Source organism: Pipistrellus hanaki, assembly GCF_964339955.1.
Source record: "Pipistrellus hanaki genome assembly, chromosome: 2".
NCBI classification, from domain to species: domain Eukaryota; kingdom Metazoa; phylum Chordata; class Mammalia; order Chiroptera; family Vespertilionidae; genus Pipistrellus; species Pipistrellus hanaki.
In genome coordinates this window covers 190,282,815-190,299,736 of record NC_140504.1, presented here as the reverse complement: position 1 = coordinate 190,299,736, position 16,922 = coordinate 190,282,815, and the positions used below count along the sequence as shown (strand labels likewise).

Below are 16,922 nucleotides of genomic sequence, written 5' to 3'. Positions count from 1 at the left end.
GGCTCTTAAAATGTTATGTTTAAAAAAAAAAAAAATAACAGTGACTATGAAATTTTTCTTGTTGATCTAACCAGGGAAATAAAAATCAGCTTTTAGGGTTACCAACACTACCCCAATATTTTTTAGCTTCATCTTTCATATCTAGAAGTCTAAAAATCACTGGTCTAAAACTGTGACTATTTCTTTATTTGTTTTAATATATTTTTATTGATTTTAGAGAGGGAGAGGGAAACATCAATGATGAGAGAGAATTATCAGCTGCCTCCTGCATGCCCCCCACTGGGGATCAAGCCCACAACCCAGGCATGTGTCCTTGGCTGGAATCAAACCTGGGACCCCTCAGTCCACAGGCTAGTGCTCTTATCCATTGAGCCAAACTGGCAAAGGCATTATTTATTTGAGTGAGAAAAAAACATACTAGACCACATAGGTATTTCTTACATTCAGGTATCTTAAGACTTAAAGACATGGATTCAGAAACATCTTTTACACTACTGTTTAACAACTGTGTAAATTGTAACAAATTTTTAATAAAGTACATGAGTGTAAGTATGTGTGTGGATTTCCAAACAAGTATTTTTTTCCTTAGAAACAGTCACCTTATAAGATCTAGTCATGCCCATCATTTAATTTTGCACTTCCAAAGAAAGCCAGGCAGACCCACTGAAAATCCTATAGTCAGTACTGAGCACAGTTTTAAAGTGGATAGTCACTTACAACTTAAAACCCATGTCATATGAAAAACTAAAGGAAAGTTACCTAAAGCCAAAGAGTACAAACATTATTTTCGCCAGCCAGAAGAGCTTAGGGGATAAGATACAATAAGGAGGTTCTTTATTTTATATACAGAAGAAATTTATACTATAATTGTTTCCAAATGAAGATCTTCACATCTTGGCAATTCATTTACTTATATTAACTGAAAAGGGGACTTACTTTAAATGATTTCTTTAGAATACACACCTCCCATGTTGATTTTCACACTGGATGTCATGGTACCTTAGGTTCTAAGTTCTAAATGGTCAGGGTTCGACTATTCTAAGGATATGTCTTAGGATACCTAGCACACTCTGGTATCTAAGTTTCCTGCCCCTGACACACTCACCATGAGCTGGTCTGTCATCTCAACCACTTTATCCACTGTATGCAGCTCTCGGAGGGCTTGCTGAGCCCGGCTGCTGCTCCCCACGGCAGAAGCCTGCTGAAAGTTGGTCTGAATGGCATCCATGAGGAAATTGAGCATGTCTAACACGAGAGGAGCGAAGGAGAAATTGGCCTGAGAAAAATCCAAATACATAAAGGAAAAAAAAAAAAAAAAAGACGTAAAAATAATGGGTCATACTCATCATAATAATCTTGCCAGTATCTACTCTCAGAATCCATTACGGAGAATCATCTCATTCCCTCCATAATGTTGGATTTGAGTCCATTCAGTGTGTTACTATGCTATTAACTCTAGAGCAATCTTTCTAAACCACGAGTCTCATGCAGATACCCTAAAGCTCGGTCAAGTCCATCATGCATAATTAGTTAACTTATCTCCTGTGAAACCAGAATGGTTCTAGTTATGTACAATCCTTAGGAAAATTGACAAAATAATCACTCCAATCATGTTCTGTATTCTATGCTTCAGATGAGAATTCCTGGCTGAGAAGGGGTGCTCTAGTGTATTACACAACTAAAACCTACCCTCACACAAACTCCCATAGTACTCAGCGATACATCCTTCCCTAACAGGCATGACTGACAACACATACCATTTATTCACACTGCGGAAATGAGTAAACTTAAAGAAAGAGGAAATAACTCCAAGTCCCACCAGTGGAGCTGCAAAAACAGCCTTGTTCACTGTTTGCTAGTGAACCACCTGCCAGGCTCCGCCCTCTGCCCATGGTGCTGGGCGCCATCAGAGCCCACCTGGTTCTGCAGCTCCTCCCGGCAGCCCTCCACTGTGCGGCACAGGCTGCTCTTCTTGGGCTTCTCCTCGTCAGCAACCTTGCCATCGCTGATGGTGACCTTGGCTTTGTCAGCTGGGGATGTGCTGGCGTGGCGCACCAGACTCTCTGAAACCCTGGGTTCACTCTGAAATGCTGACTCCTTCATGGTGGAACTCATGCCACTGCTAGGTGTTCGCTTCACCAGCGCCTAGGGACAGAAAACATCAGAGGCCCTGAGCTCTCGCCACAAGCACAGATGAAATACTGCCTAAGGTCCTGGAGGGAAATCTAACCCAAAGGAGAAATTGGTGAGCCACTTAAAAGGCATCCAAAAGCCTGAATTCTGATCTTCATGATATTCACCTAATATCTAAAACTTACGCAGAGCAACTGGTCTTGATTATAACATCTGAAATTATGGGTCTTAGAAAAAAGTTGCAAGATCTCAAATGACTCGAAAGTTCTAACATTCTAAGTGAAGTGCTTAAGCCATGATCAGTGACAGAATCAGAATTTACTCCTAGACCCAGGTCACCATGAAGGTGATATGAGAATTTCCCAGTTTGGCTTAACCACTCCCATGTCACTAACAAGCCACCCTTTTAGCCCAGAGAATGCTCCAATCTCTCACCAAACAGCTGCCATCTTCCTTGGCTCCACAGTCACAGAAGAAGGATCCATATTTGGCATAGGAAATCTCGTGATCCTTGTGGCATACCTTGGCACATACTGTGCACACTCCCACCCCATCAACCATTTTGCAGGTGTGGCAGTGGTACCTACGAAGAATCAGAACCAGCAAATGAGCTCGGAAGTCCCAACAATCAAGGCCTGGCAACCCATCACCTAAAAAGAACTACTCTTACCAATGCTGGTTCATGAATTCTTTCTGAGTGATGGTGAAAGTGCAGAGTTTATTGCAAAGAGAATCTTCATCCTTCAAAGAAATAAGACCTTTCAATCAGACCTATATGCCTCCAGACACCCAGAAAAACACAGCCTATAAATAGTTGACTATAGCCGAAACCGGTCTGGCTCAGTGGATAGAGCGTCAGCCTGCGGACTAAAAGGTCCCGGGTTCGATTCTGGTCAAGGCATGTACCTTGGTTGCGGGCACATCCCCAGTAGGGGGTGTGCAAGAGGCAGCTGATCGATGATTCTCTCTCATCGATGTTTCTAACTCTCTATCCCTCTCTCTTCCTCTCTGTAAAAAGTCAATAAAATATATTTTTTAAAAAAAAATAGTTGACTCTAGGAAATGGCTTGCAGGCCCTACAGTGCTACAATGTCAGGTGAGATCTTAAGAGTTTTGTGGTTAAAAACAAGAGAAACCTTATGCTTTCTCTAAAAGGGAAATGTTCTTCCCATGAAGAACTCACCCTGGAAACTCCATTTTGGATGCAAAAACTAAGGAATAGAAGAATTAGTGACTCTGGATAGGAAGCAGCATGTTTATTAAATAGTCCTTTCCCCCAAGAAATTAGATCCTGACAGCTTGCTCTGCAGGTCTGGGGAAACATTCTGGCATTAATCACATAAACTGGGAGAAAGCTATAAGGACTATACAGAGTTTTGAAGCTCACGGCTGGGAGGGAGGTCATGGGCCTGTTAGTGTGAGCTCTGCAAGTGCCAGTCAGGAATTACTCTGTGGGTCCCTTGGCGGTTCCTTGGTACTTACTGAGTCCTCAGCCTGGGAGTCTTCCTCTTCCACTGCCAGCTCCTCCACCCAGTCTGAGTCCACCTCAATGGCCCGCTCTTCCCCATCCACCGAGAGGTGACTTGGGCCTTGACCGTTACTCTGGCTCAGTGCATTGGTGACATCAGCCAAGTAAGACATGATATGGCATGTGCACTCCAGGACGACCACATGCTACAAGAAAAGAGCACCACACCATGGAAGCCTTGGTCCCCATATTTCATTATTATGTAAAGTACATTTTCTCAAGCTTTTCCTAATAATGTTCAATCTCAGAGGAATGGTATAAGAGAAAAAAATAGTTTAATTATTCATTTCCCCAACTCTTAGCACTATGACCACATGTAGCTGGTCAATAAATTGCAATGAATTACTGTGCATTCATTTATTCTTAAGCACAAAGATGAGTCTTCACAAAATATTATAAAATGAAATAAAATTGAAATAAGGAAAAGGGAGAAAAAATGAAGACAAATATCATTCAAGAAAGGACTAGATTAAAAGTATGATGAGGTTCTCATTAGCATTTTTTAACCATTAGTAAAAGACACTTAAATTACTGGTTTTTAATCAATGCAATAGAGGAGAGACAGCTTCAGAGATCAGATGGAAAAATTTCCAGCAACACTTTGCAGATAGTTCTTGCTTTCCTAAAAAACTCAACAGCCTAGCATCAAAGCCTCAGATCTCTCAGTTCCTCACTCTGCAAATACAGTTCAGAGCTGAAAGGATAAAGATTAGCAAGAAAAGAGGGAGAAGTGAATGGTATCATGATGGCTGGCCGTTAGCTTCCTATGCCAGATTCATGAATTGAGGGGTGAAGGTTTGGGGAATGCCTGGATGTAAGATTTCTGTCAGTTTCAAACTGTTTTCTCAGCACAGTGATCTGAACCCTCAGGCAAAGTAAACCATTCTAGTATCTTATCTGGAGCTGAAGAGAGAGGCTGTAGCCCCACATTACACTTCCTCAGAGTAAATGGATCTAATGCAGGAGCAGGAGAGAGTGTTCCACAGCCCAGCAGTATCTAAAAACAGCTGGAGTTCAGTTTTAGGGATTCTGATCCCCAAAAGGTGTGAAAGGCATGCGTCTGCAGTTACATTTTTCTAGGTCTTTGAGACTTTTAGCCTCTTCCTCTGTAGGCTGGTCAGGGACAGAAGCAAGAAACTTCTACCTGACCACAGACAGAGAATCATCACTCCCTGACTGTTGTCACTCCTCATTTTTCTTACCTTTCCATGCATTACATTGGCATTCAGTTTTTCAACCACATTCTTCTGTGACAGGTACTTCTTGCTATCCCAAGGAAAGAAAAAGGGGGAGAGGACACAAAATCAGATGACCCAAAGAAAGAAAGCATCTTCATAAATCTTGCATCAAGTTGTGGACATTACGAAGCAAAGGCATCCTTAGAAAACTGTGTAGATAATCAAAGGTCTGGAGTGCTCTGGCCTTATCACTGACACTTAGTACATTTCCCCCCAAGACTTCTCCTAAGAATAATGAACAGAAAACCCTACTTAGAAAACAGTAAAGATGAAGTCTAAAAGGAACAGTTATTGATAAAAAGGCAGGGATTGCCGAAACCGGTTTGGCTCAGTGGTAGAGCGTCGGTCTGCGGACTGAAAGGTCCCAGGTTCGATTCCAGTTAAGGGCATGTACATTGGTTACGGGCACATCCCCGGTAGGGGGTGTGCAAGAGGCAGCTAGCTGGTTGATGTTTCTCTCTCATTGACGTTTCTAGCTCTCTATCTCTCTCTCCTCCTCTCTGTAAAAAATCAATAAAATATATTTTTTAAAAATTAAAAAAAAAATAAAAGCACAGTCTTAAAAAAAAAAAAAAAAAAAAAAAAAGGCAGTGATCCAAGCCCTGACTGGTGTGACTCAATAGTTAGACCACTGACCCATGCACCGAAGTGTTGTGGGTTCAATTCCTGGTCAAGAGCACATACCTGGGTTGCAAGTTTAATCCCCGGCCCCCATCGAGGTACAGGAGGAAGGCAACCAATTGATGTGCTGAAACCAATATTTCTCTCTCTGCACGCCACCCCCTCTCCCCCACCACTATTTCTAAAAAAAATCCAAGGGAAAAAATAGCCTTGGGCAAAGATTAACAAAAGGAGGGAGGGATTGCCAGGGATTCAAGCTTCTTTTATACTCACTCTGAGCTACAAAGAAAATAACCTACAATTACTTATCCCCTTTTATCTAAGAGCAATGTTGTAACATATGGATGGGTTCCTCCAATTTCCTCGTCTTACCATCTACTTAGCCAATCCACAGCAGCGTTATGAAGTTGAAGATGGCCAGCACCTTGACCTGCACTGGCCAGGGTGGCCATCACCACCATGAGTTCAGGAAAACCAGTTCCATCACCGTTGGCCAGCATCTCTGTCGCCATGGGGATCAGGGTACCCAGAAGCACAGCACACACACCTTCCCCAACTTGGCTGGGAGGAAGAAATAGCAAATTGGTGAGTGATCAACAGGAATCTGATTTCATGTACCTCTGAATTGGTAAGAATAATTAAGGGAAATCTTAAATTAAATATTAAATGCATGATTATAAATACTATGGACTTGGGCTCCTAGAGCAGAAAACTTTCACCTATGTTACAACCAACAAGTCAAGTCATTGCAAAAGTTTTTCCATGACAAAAAGCAAGGAGCTCTACTAGGTTCCTTAACTCTAGTGAAGGGAGCTTTGGAGTCACTGAAAATACTGGCTGATGCCTGAAGAAAAGATCACTGAAAAAGCTCTCAACATATTTCTGGAGTCGTTAGGGCCACCTTTCGGAAATGCAGTTGTTTTACCTGTTTTCCCGAACAATGTATGTAGTCAGTAACTGCAACAGCTGCCGGTTCTCCTGAATCATATCCAGCTGATCAGAATCTTTGGGGGGCGATGTGGTCATGCGGGTGAGCCAGGCCTGGAGCCGCACAGGCTCCACGCAAGCCAGCTGGGCCAGAGAGCCACAGAGGTGTAGAAGACTCGGGTTAGGGCTCTTCTCAGCTGGGGACAGTCGGAGAGGCCAAGGTCAGTGAAAGAGGACAGAGGGAAAGGAAGAAAGGTGCAAATTGTGAGCCAGGAAAGGGGAAAGGCTTTAAGAAGTTTTCTACTTCCTTCCGAACTTTCTGAGAGATTCTCTCCACTTGTTATCATTTCAATGCTATAGTGACACTCGGGCAGAAGAAATGCACAGGATTAGCCAGACATCAAAGTTCCCATAGATTACTAAAAGCTGTCACTCACTCAGCTGGAAGAGTTTGGTGAAGAATTTCAAAACTCGGTTACAGAATTTAGCAGAAAGGTTCTCATTGGCTGTTGCCATCATGATCTGCACAAGTTCTCCACTGGGAGGCAGGAAGGGAAAAAAGGAAAGCACATTAATATCCATTTCTATTTCTTCACAATTTCATCTCCTCTAGGGGAACTGGTCATTTGTGAGTCAACAACATAAGGTGTTCAAGAAGTCAACTTCTCATCAATAACCTCGAGGAGTCAGCATTTAGCTTAAGTCTTCCCCAAAATACTGTTTGCACACTTAAGCAGTCCTTAAAGTATTCCTCAAAAAAGAATACCTAAGTCAACATAGATAGCTTTTTGCTTTTAGGAGGCATTCAAAAAATGCTCACTCACTGAATAAAACAAAATACAGCTCACCTTTCAGAGAAGAATTCTTCCATGGCTTTACGAGCCTGGCTGCTTTCCAGTTGTTTCTCTAAATATTGGAGACATTCCTCCAAGATGGATTCATCCAGTCCACTGTGGATAAAAAAGAAAAATTAACTACCAAAAAGGAGGTCTGTTTCAATGTACTTCTAACACCGATTTTTAAAAGCCTAAAGTTTGTTCATGACTAAACTTTGAGGGTAATATTCAATTTTGTCTTGTCAAAATTTAGCAAAAAAGCCTGGCACACAGTAAGTACTCAATAAGTACTTGATAAATTAAGCTAATAAAACAAAAAAGTTCCTAAAATCTGAGGTAGCTAATGTAGTCAATGGCTTAGAGCCCAAGGACCATGAGCGCAAGCCACACATTATGGAAGAAGGGAAAGAAGGAGGGAAAGTAGGAGGGAAGGGAAGGAGGGAGAGAGAAAGGGAATGGGGGGGCCATGATAAAAATAAAAACCTGGTCTCAACAACATAAAGAAAGGAAATCCCAATACTGAGACCCTTTATTTATATAGTTCTCAGTAGGGTAAAACTATACCTTACATAACTGTTAAGTTATGGCTCGCCCACGTCAACATGGCCTAAACTATCGAAGTCAAACAATGATATGAAACTACCTAATTCCATTGACCACCCATCTCAGAAACCTGGTCACAAAAATATTAGAAATGCTATCATTTCTATTAAATGGATCTCTATTCATCACATCTAGTACAGCACTTGATAAGCATCTGTTGAAATATTTCAAGTTTCCAAATCTGAACATTTAAGCCTTCCATTTTCTTCATGTTTATTCTTAAGAATTAATCACAAAAGGGGATTCCAAATAATTTTCACGCCCATGCCAACAACACAGAGTGCACACAAGTATAGAACTTTCTGTTCAAAAGCACAATAAAAAGCTAATAAATAATAGCATAAAGGAGCCTGTATTGGTACATTTTGCTGAGAGTAGCAGGTCACAGGAACCTGACTGATCTCAATCATGCTCACCTATTGGGATCCGCATGATTGGCCAGAATGTTGTAACAACCAGTGATCAGCTTTTCATACACACGAGCCAAGAACTCATCAGATTCCGAGGGGCCCAGGATGCGTTCCAGGGAGTTGCTACTGATCTCAGCGACACTCTCAGTGCTTGACTCCAACAGAAGGGGAAGCAGGGTCCGAATTACCTGTGGCGGGTTCATCTCATCGGACCAACTTCAACAAAGAAAAGGGAACCAAGTTAGTGAATTTACTTCTCCAAAATGCTGCGAGGAGGGACGGCAAAATAGGTCAATTCAGTCATTATTAAGGGGAAGGACTCTTAATCCAGTTTTTTGCCCTTGATAGTTGTTTTTTACAGAGGTGCCAACATATCATTTCATATTTTCTTCATTGTTCTATCAGAAACAAAACTTATTTCCATATGAAAAATTCACTTATTAAAACAACAAGATGTGTTTGTTTGTTTTTACATTTAGAAAAGAAAAATTAACTAAAACCTAATATAGTAACTTATCCCAGATACTTTTCTAAAACTGTCAGTAATCTGGATAACTTTTAAGGGAATGTGATATAGGACTTTACCCGTGACCTAAGTACAGGAAGACAAAATAGTCCCTCCATGGCCTTTCCTAGTCCCCAATGGCTGTGTCTGCCTCCCACAATGATTCTGGAAAAATATCTGATTTCAAATACATCACTATCACCTTCAAGTTTAAACCCAAAGCACCTCCAAATCACAGCATCATCAAAAGCCAGCATGCATTTTCTGAAATACTACACAGAGAAGGAAAGAGGTACTCTGTTGCCCTTCAGAACCAAAAGAATATCAGCTACAGAAACATGCATAAGTCATTATTATGTAGATTTAAAAACAATAACACCCGTGCCCTTTTTTAGCTATGACAGAATACAGGTGCAGCAAACACTTCGGGCTACACAGTAAGTACTCACACAATAAGATCCCCAGTCAGCCTGACCAGAGAGAGGAGGGTATGCTTCAGGGAAGCAGCCAAGGGTAGGCTTTGGCCACAAAGAGTTCCCAGGTGAGCAGCCTGCACGGCACTGATGTAACTCTCTGAAGGGATGGTGTCATTGGCAAAGGCATTTCGCTGAATGGAGACAAAACAGACACGAATGGACAGGCCATCTATCTACCCAGGATAAAGTTCTCACGTGGAAAAAAGAAACCAAGCTGACATAAACTAAGGCCCTGTTGAGGTTTACAGACAATTGCTCTCCTCAGTATACACTACTATGGATCCTGGGAAGGAAAGCTGGTCGAGTAGAGGGAGCAGGCACAAATTTTAGTTAGAAGTTAAAATTTAGTTAATAAAAAGTTAAAATACCAATATCATTTTCCAAATAATTAGAATATACTGCAGTTAGCCTGATGAACTTGGAGATTAGAGGCGCTAATCTCCCATGAGTCGAAAATCTGCATATAACTAGTCAGTCCTCCTCATACACAGGTTCCCAAGCCCAGAATTGATCCTTGAACAATGCCAAATTGAACTGTATGGGTCAAAAATCCACCTATAAGTGGACCCACACATTTCAAGCCAGTATTCTTAAAGGGTCAACTGTATATTCACAACATGAAAACTATTGTCTCGAATACCTGAGAAGGATCTGATTTTGCAATGCATCTGGATCTCTATTACAAATATCTTCATTATCCTTGTACTAGAGGCTCCAGGTAATGTAAACTGAAGCCACAATTACAAAGCAGGGATAATAAGAGTATAATAGTTGGCTTTTCCAAAGAAATGTAATAATCTGTTAAGAGTTAATCTTAGTAGAGAATACACAAAGTTCAAGTAAACTGGCAGATTAAACAGTCTTCTAAAAGCCTAGAGAACCTAAAAGCTACCCCATAAAATTATGACAAGAGGAGCACGTTTTTGACATAATCTAAAAGGAAAGGAAACAGAATTAACATTTACAGAGAATTTATGCTAGATCAGGTGCAAGGCACTTTGTATTTAATATTCTCAATTTCACATCTGTATTTAACAGATAAAAAACTGAGGCTCATAGTAGCAGAGTACCTGTCCTATAACACATACCTTTCTTTTGTATGTGTTATAGGACAGGTACTATAACACATACAAAAGACTTCTTAGCAAAAGATCACATGGGTACCACATGGATAATTCAAGGCTTTGATTAGTGGTTTAGTTATAGCAAATACTACAGGAGCGTACAAAGATCCCTTGGTAGCTACTTTCAGCCTAAAGAGCAAGAACAGAACACAGACGGACTAATGTTTCCTGGAAAGACAGACACTTACCCAGGATCCGATGTTGGGAAATTCATTGGTGCTGATGTTGTTCCAGGACTCACACACACTCTGCACTGATGATGGCAAATTCTGAACCAGTGTTGGACCTGGTGGCCACAAAAAGGACAAGGAATCATCACTAGAGAAAAAGAATAGGGCACAGCATCTTAAAAGCCAGCCACGCCCACATGCAGAAAAGAGCCATCACAGCTCAAGCTGTGAAGTAATTACTAAGATAGCTTAGATGGATAGTTCAATAGCAGTATTATGTCCAAGAACTATATAACTGCTTAACAATCTCAATTGTAAGGTTTTTATTTCCCATTATATTTACTTCCTAATCTTGTAAGTAAAGCAGAAAACTGGAAACAAGATGCAAAGTCAAGGCAGGTCATTAAAAGTTAGACTAAAATTACAAAAGAAGTTTCAGTAAATTTAAGAAAATTGAAATCATATTAAGCGTCTTCTCTAACAACAGCATGAAACTAGAAATCAACCATGACAAAAATCAACAACCTTCAAAACACATGGAGGCAAAATAGCATGTTATTAAACAACTGGTGGCCTGGTGCACAAAATTCATGCACATTAAAAGGGGATTAATTAGAGGAAATATTTTAATATTGCTATTTGCCCTTTCTCTATAATATAAGTGTCATAGATGAAAGAAAATTAGTAAAATGTACATGAAAAAAAAAAGTTAGACTAAAATTACTATTAAACATCTGCTACACCTACAAATAAGTGTTGCTTTGATCCCTTTTACCTTTACGATATATCTTAAGGGTAGAAATTGTAAAGAACAGCATTGAAGGAAGTAGTAAAATTTAATTTCTAAAGTGAGAATATTTCAACATCCAAAGCATTTAAAGTTTGAAATTCAGGAAAATACAACTGGTTGGAAATTTTTAAAAATATATTTTTATTGATTTCAGAGAGGAAGGAAAGGGAAGAGACAGAAACATCAATGATGAGAGGGAATCATTGATCAGCTGCCTCCTGCATGCCCCCCACTGGGGACCAAGTCTGCAACCCAGGCATGTGCCCTTGATTGGAATCGAGTTCGCAGGCCAATGCTCTCTCCACTGAGCAAAACAGCAAGGGCCAAATAGCTGGAAATTTTGAAGGGTAACTACTGTACTTAAATCCAGTTCTTTTGATTCCCCATCCTAAATTTCTACCAGATCATTCCTAACTCAGGGAAAACTTTCCCAAGCATGAAACAAAGATCTGCGCTCATAAAATAGTCTAATACTTTAGAACCAACTTATCTTGGTTTGGATTCCAGCTCTACCACTTGCAAAGATACAGGATTAGGGGCAAATAACTTCTCTAAGCCTCAGTTTCCTTATGAGTAAAAGAGCATGATAACAACACTTACTCACAGGGTTACTATGAAGATCTAAACAGATAAACCTGCCAGTGTTTGATGCACAGAAGGTTCCACTAAATGGAAAATGCCAGTAGACAGGTCGAGAGGAAGAGAAGTGGCACTACTGGTCGTAGTAACAGTATCAATATTATGCAAAAGCACATTCACTTACCCAGAGTGTTTGCCTTGCACCTACTAGAGCCAATAGCCAGAACAGCAGCAAAGCCCTGCAATTTATCCTGGGAAGGTTTCTCAGTGGATCCTTCTTCATTAAAGTTCTGTAGCAAATAGGCTCTGAAGAGAAAATAGGGGATATGTAAAAGCCGAAGGAATCTACTCCCATTGTAGTTAGAGAAACTAACCCTGGATCAATTGAAAAACCTTTATCCGTTTCCTAATCTGTTAAATATAGTTGACAGCTCCTGCCCCTTTCTGGTCTCATAAGAATTCCAATGGGTAACTTTCCCAAAGAATATCCCATCCTCTCAAATGTTCCCAAAGCACGATTCTAGTATAACTGAGTTCAGGAAATAGTAAATACTATATCGACCCCTCTCCCCCTGGCCTTGGAAGACTGGCAATATATAAAGTCTCAGAGAAGTTTTAAAAACTGTTAAATATTATTTACCCAGCACTTCCCAAACTCACTTGCCCAGGAACATCTAGTAACAATTCCGCTGACAAAGTATTGGCCTAATGGGCCAGATTAGAGACCGTAAGTTCTCAGAGGGCAAGGCCTAAGCACCTAGAAAACCACCTGGCACATAGCAAGCACTCATATTTATTATTCATGTTTACTTCGTATTTTTTGTTCAAAAATTTGCCTCAAGAAACAGTCCTCTCTCTTCTGGGAGGCATTCACATTAAAAGACATTAGTTAAGTTTTGCAAAGACACCAAGACCCTTTTAACATAAAAGCCCGACAGAATCAGAGCTGAATAGTGAAATCCTAGAGGGAACAGAAAAAGGGAACAAGCTTAAAGTCCCTGTGAGCCCAGTGAGCACAGCTACAAGAGCGGTCACTCCTCGGCTCTGGTTTGTTACTGACACGTGGCAAGTCAGGCCCAGTTCTGCCAGTTCTTCCAACGTAAGAAAGGCCAGAAATCTTGATTTATGAATAAACTCCCAATTTTTATACACTGAAAATGAATTCCAAAATATTTAGACATCATGAAGAACACACAAATCTACATGGCATGTGATTTGCCATGCTTACAGAAAGGGCTGGATTTTAATATACTCGAACTCATTAAAAATTTGTTTTTCTAACTACATACCATAAAATTTAAAGAGCATTTAAAAGAGTTTCATCTTAATGAATAGCAGAAATGACCATGCTTGGAAAAATTATATTATCTTTCTATCTTATAAATAAAATGCGAGAAAATGTCTAAAGATTTATACAAATTAAACTTTCTCTTGATTCTTACTGAACTATTCGAAAATTCCTTCATCAGCACTTCCTCATATTAGAGAAGAAAAGAAAAAAAATCTAAATGGATAAAAACAAAACCAACAAAATTCTGAATCATTGGGGATCTGAAGAGTGAATAGTACTTAGAACCACAAAGTTCAATTTTAGGAATTTTCAGGCTCCTGAAGAAAACAAACCACCCAAGGATCTAAACTCTCCCTTTCTGCCACCTCCGGGCAGGCAGCCCGTCACACCTAGTGAATGACGCATAGGTATCAATGAGCTGTAGTGTGGCTGGGAGTAGGTTCTTGGTGATTTCAGATGACTTATGGGGATCAGTCTCAGCAGCCATCTTGGAAAAGTGCTCATCCAAGGAGACCTGGACCTTCGAGATAGCAGCATCAAGGGTGTAGATGGACTGCAGACTAGGAATTTCATGGAGCTGCAAGATGGTGGTGCAGTCGATGCTACAGAATGATGAGATCTTTAAAAATAACAATATATTAATTAGTTGTGGCAAAGGGCTGTGTGGCAAAAGCCAAATTCAGTCACTATGAATCCAAAACACATACCTGTCGAGCAAAGTATTCCTCTACAATTTCAACGTCGTACTTCACGGAACTGCACTTAGTGGAAGCCAGTTCTAGGAGAGAACCAGCATGTTCAGCCTTCATTCCCTGTTTGATAAGGTGATCCTATTTGGGCAGCAAGAAAAAGTGTTCAGGAGATCAATATAGACAGAGTCTGAAGTTTTCATTACACCCTTACATTTAAAAGTTCCCAATAGCACAGAGAATACTGGCTTTGAATACCCCTTAGCAGCAAGCTCTGCATTGCATTATGGTACCTTTATCCAGTTGACATAGGAGCTGATCCGCAGGCGAGAAGACCACCGCAGAGTGTGTAAGATGTCACATTCACTCATCTCAGGTGAGTTCATGGCCAGCTGGTTCATGTAGGTCTTGGATGGTGGTAAAATTCCTAGGATCCTCCACAGTATCAAAAAGTAATATTGAAGGGCACAGGCCTCCTGGAAGAAGCAAAAAGAGCAGTCACCAAGGTAGCAGCACTGCCTCAAGATCTCCCTTATGGTAAGAACTGCTCCAAATGCAACTCTCAAAGCAGAATAGTCCTCATTTTCAACTGAGATTTGGCTCTCAAGTCTTTCTAGAGAATATATCTAATAATAAAGCAGAAAACGTAAAAGCATACATACAAATAATTTGTACCATATCTTGCACACTTCACAGGCCAAAAAAGCTGCTCTGAGACAACTTTGGCTCCCCACACAACTTAACAAGTAACTAAAAGAAAGCAGGACATTCGCCTTGGCAGGCCCACAATCAGCTGGCCTTTTCCGTGGCCTGATTGCTGTTATGGCTTCTAGAGAGAGAGACACATTGCTGTGACCAAGAAAAGTTCAAGTGTGAGGCTTTTGGTATCACCCATTGAGCGCTCACAGGATATGTAATACAATATTTAGGTGGCCATTAACTCTCAAAGTCACAATTTCCCCAGTGCTAACAAATGATAAAATTATCTCTAAGATGTATAACTACATAGAAATACTGAAGTATCAGTCAGTTTTGCAAATAGATATTCAGTAAACTGAAGGAAATTTCTGGTAGAACTGCTACCAATTATCAAAGGCCAAACTTCCTAACTAGCCCAGGCTTCCAGGGTCTTACCAGAGCTGTAACATTCTTGTTTTCCTTTCTCCGGACCGTGTCAAGCTGGGAACCAGCTGCAAGCAGGGATGTCAGGGCAGTATAAAGATCATCATAATTGACAAGCTTGGAGAAGAGAATATCACATGCCTAATAGCAAGAAAGAAAGACAATAATTTCTTATTTTGGGAAATATTTTTTTCCTACTACTTATACTGTCATTTAACCTCATGATTGACAAGAAAGTTCATCTAATTCTGATTAAATAATTTCTTGTTGCAGAAAGATTCCCACTCAGGGCCCTCACATGGGCCATTGTGAGCACACAGTGCAGGCTTTAACAGGGGTCCTCAAACTTTTTAAAGTGGGGGCCAGATCACGGTCCCTCAGAGAGCTGGAGGGCCGGACTATATGAACTACTAATTCCTACTGTAACATCTCGGCTGCGCTCACTGCCCAAAAAACCTGGCGGGCCGGATCAGACTCCTCTGCGGGCCGCATGTGGCCCGCGGGCCGTAGTTTGAAGACCCCTGCTTTAGAATAAGGCAACTATGTTTATCCATTAAAATATTTGCATGTGGCCGAAACCGATTTGGCTCAGTGGATAGAGCATCAGCCTGCAGACTGAAAGGTCCCAGGTTCGATTCCGGTCAAGGGCATATGTCTTGGTTGCGGGCACATCCCCAGTAGGGGGTGTGCAGAAGGCAGCTGATTTTTCTATCTCATCGATGTTTCTAGCTCTCTCTCTCTCTCTCTCTCTCTCTCTCCCTTCCTCTCTATAAAAAAAAAAAATCAATAAAATATATTTAAAAATATACATATATTTGCATGTGAAAATGCTAAAAGTCTTCAGGAATAACGTTTCAAGGGTGTCAACCACAAGAAAAGACATCCCCCTACAGCAAAACTGGAGCCCAGCCAATAAACCTCAAAATAGCATTGTCCTTTTAGAATAAGCTCAAACCTTAACACAGAACAAATTCTCTCATTACATACAGTCATTCCCTTTCCCCCTGACAAACTTTGGTGGAAACCATCTGACCCGCATGTACAATGGGGTTTTAAAATTCCTGGTACCACAGAATCGAGTCGGTTCAAATCATCCTCTGAGGCTTCTGGAGACAGGACACAGTAGAATCTGGGCTGTGGCACGGCATCTGAAAAATAATATGCTTATTTAAAAAAAAGTATTTTATTCTCAACCCTGTTTAATAGGTATAAAATGTAAGAACCAAGAAACACTTCGGAACAGGTCTCTCAACCTTGGCACTATGGACATTTTGAGCCAAATAACTCCGCTATGGGAGGCTGTTCTGCAGACTGTAGCATGTTTGGCACCATTATGGCTCTATCCAGGAGCAGCCTCCCAGTTATGAAAACTAAATATATCTGCAGACATTGCCCAATATCTCTTTTGGCAGTGGGGGCACAATCACCCCCAGATAAGAACTACTTAGGAGTTAACAAACATGCTCTGTGATTAAGCTCATCAATAAAATTGTATCATTAGACTGACTACCTTAAAGATAAATGCTATTTCCCCAATACCAAAAGGACTAATAAGAGATCCAAATGATAGTAAATTCATATGAACACTTGAATATTTCTACAGGATACACTAAACATCTCACAATCCTCATGATAAAATGCACACAAGAAGCACCTCGTCAAAAGAATGGGTAACTAGAAATACAACACAGAATGTCATAACTCCCATTACTTTCTGAATATTGACCCAAAAGGAAATTTAGCCTGTGAGTGAGAACCATATCCTAAGAGAAATTAAAGGATTCTAATTCTTGTGTCTCAATGTGGTATTTTTGTTGTTGTTGTTGTTGTTGTTTTAAAATAAATGCTGGATATGTGAGCATCTCTTTCTGAAAATGTTT

At 40.6% G+C, this 16,922-nt stretch overlaps 1 protein-coding gene across 10 annotated transcripts in view; it reads right to left on the bottom strand.

Annotated features, from left to right (window-relative positions):
- Positions 1-16,922, bottom strand: part of UBR4 (ubiquitin protein ligase E3 component n-recognin 4) — a 120,763-nt gene that overhangs the window by 74,587 nt on the left and 29,254 nt on the right. For all 10 annotated transcript variants that reach the window (XM_084875209.1, XM_084875212.1, XM_084875211.1 and 7 more), the window contains exons 21-39: positions 16,111-16,190; positions 15,055-15,183; positions 14,214-14,396; positions 13,939-14,061; positions 13,621-13,850; positions 12,125-12,246; positions 10,590-10,687; positions 9,251-9,408; positions 8,303-8,512; positions 7,296-7,397; positions 6,885-6,985; positions 6,446-6,644; positions 5,893-6,081; positions 4,864-4,927; positions 3,616-3,807; positions 2,804-2,874; positions 2,569-2,716; positions 1,918-2,145; positions 1,106-1,276 (exon numbers count right to left, since the gene is read on the bottom strand). In XM_084875209.1, coding sequence (XP_084731335.1) covers positions 1,106-1,276; positions 1,918-2,145; positions 2,569-2,716; positions 2,804-2,874; positions 3,616-3,807; positions 4,864-4,927; positions 5,893-6,081; positions 6,446-6,644; positions 6,885-6,985; positions 7,296-7,397; positions 8,303-8,512; positions 9,251-9,408; positions 10,590-10,687; positions 12,125-12,246; positions 13,621-13,850; positions 13,939-14,061; positions 14,214-14,396; positions 15,055-15,183; positions 16,111-16,190 — 2,798 coding nt within the window. The remainder of the gene's footprint in view (positions 1-1,105; positions 1,277-1,917; positions 2,146-2,568; positions 2,717-2,803; positions 2,875-3,615; positions 3,808-4,863; positions 4,928-5,892; positions 6,082-6,445; positions 6,645-6,884; positions 6,986-7,295; positions 7,398-8,302; positions 8,513-9,250; positions 9,409-10,589; positions 10,688-12,124; positions 12,247-13,620; positions 13,851-13,938; positions 14,062-14,213; positions 14,397-15,054; positions 15,184-16,110; positions 16,191-16,922) is intronic.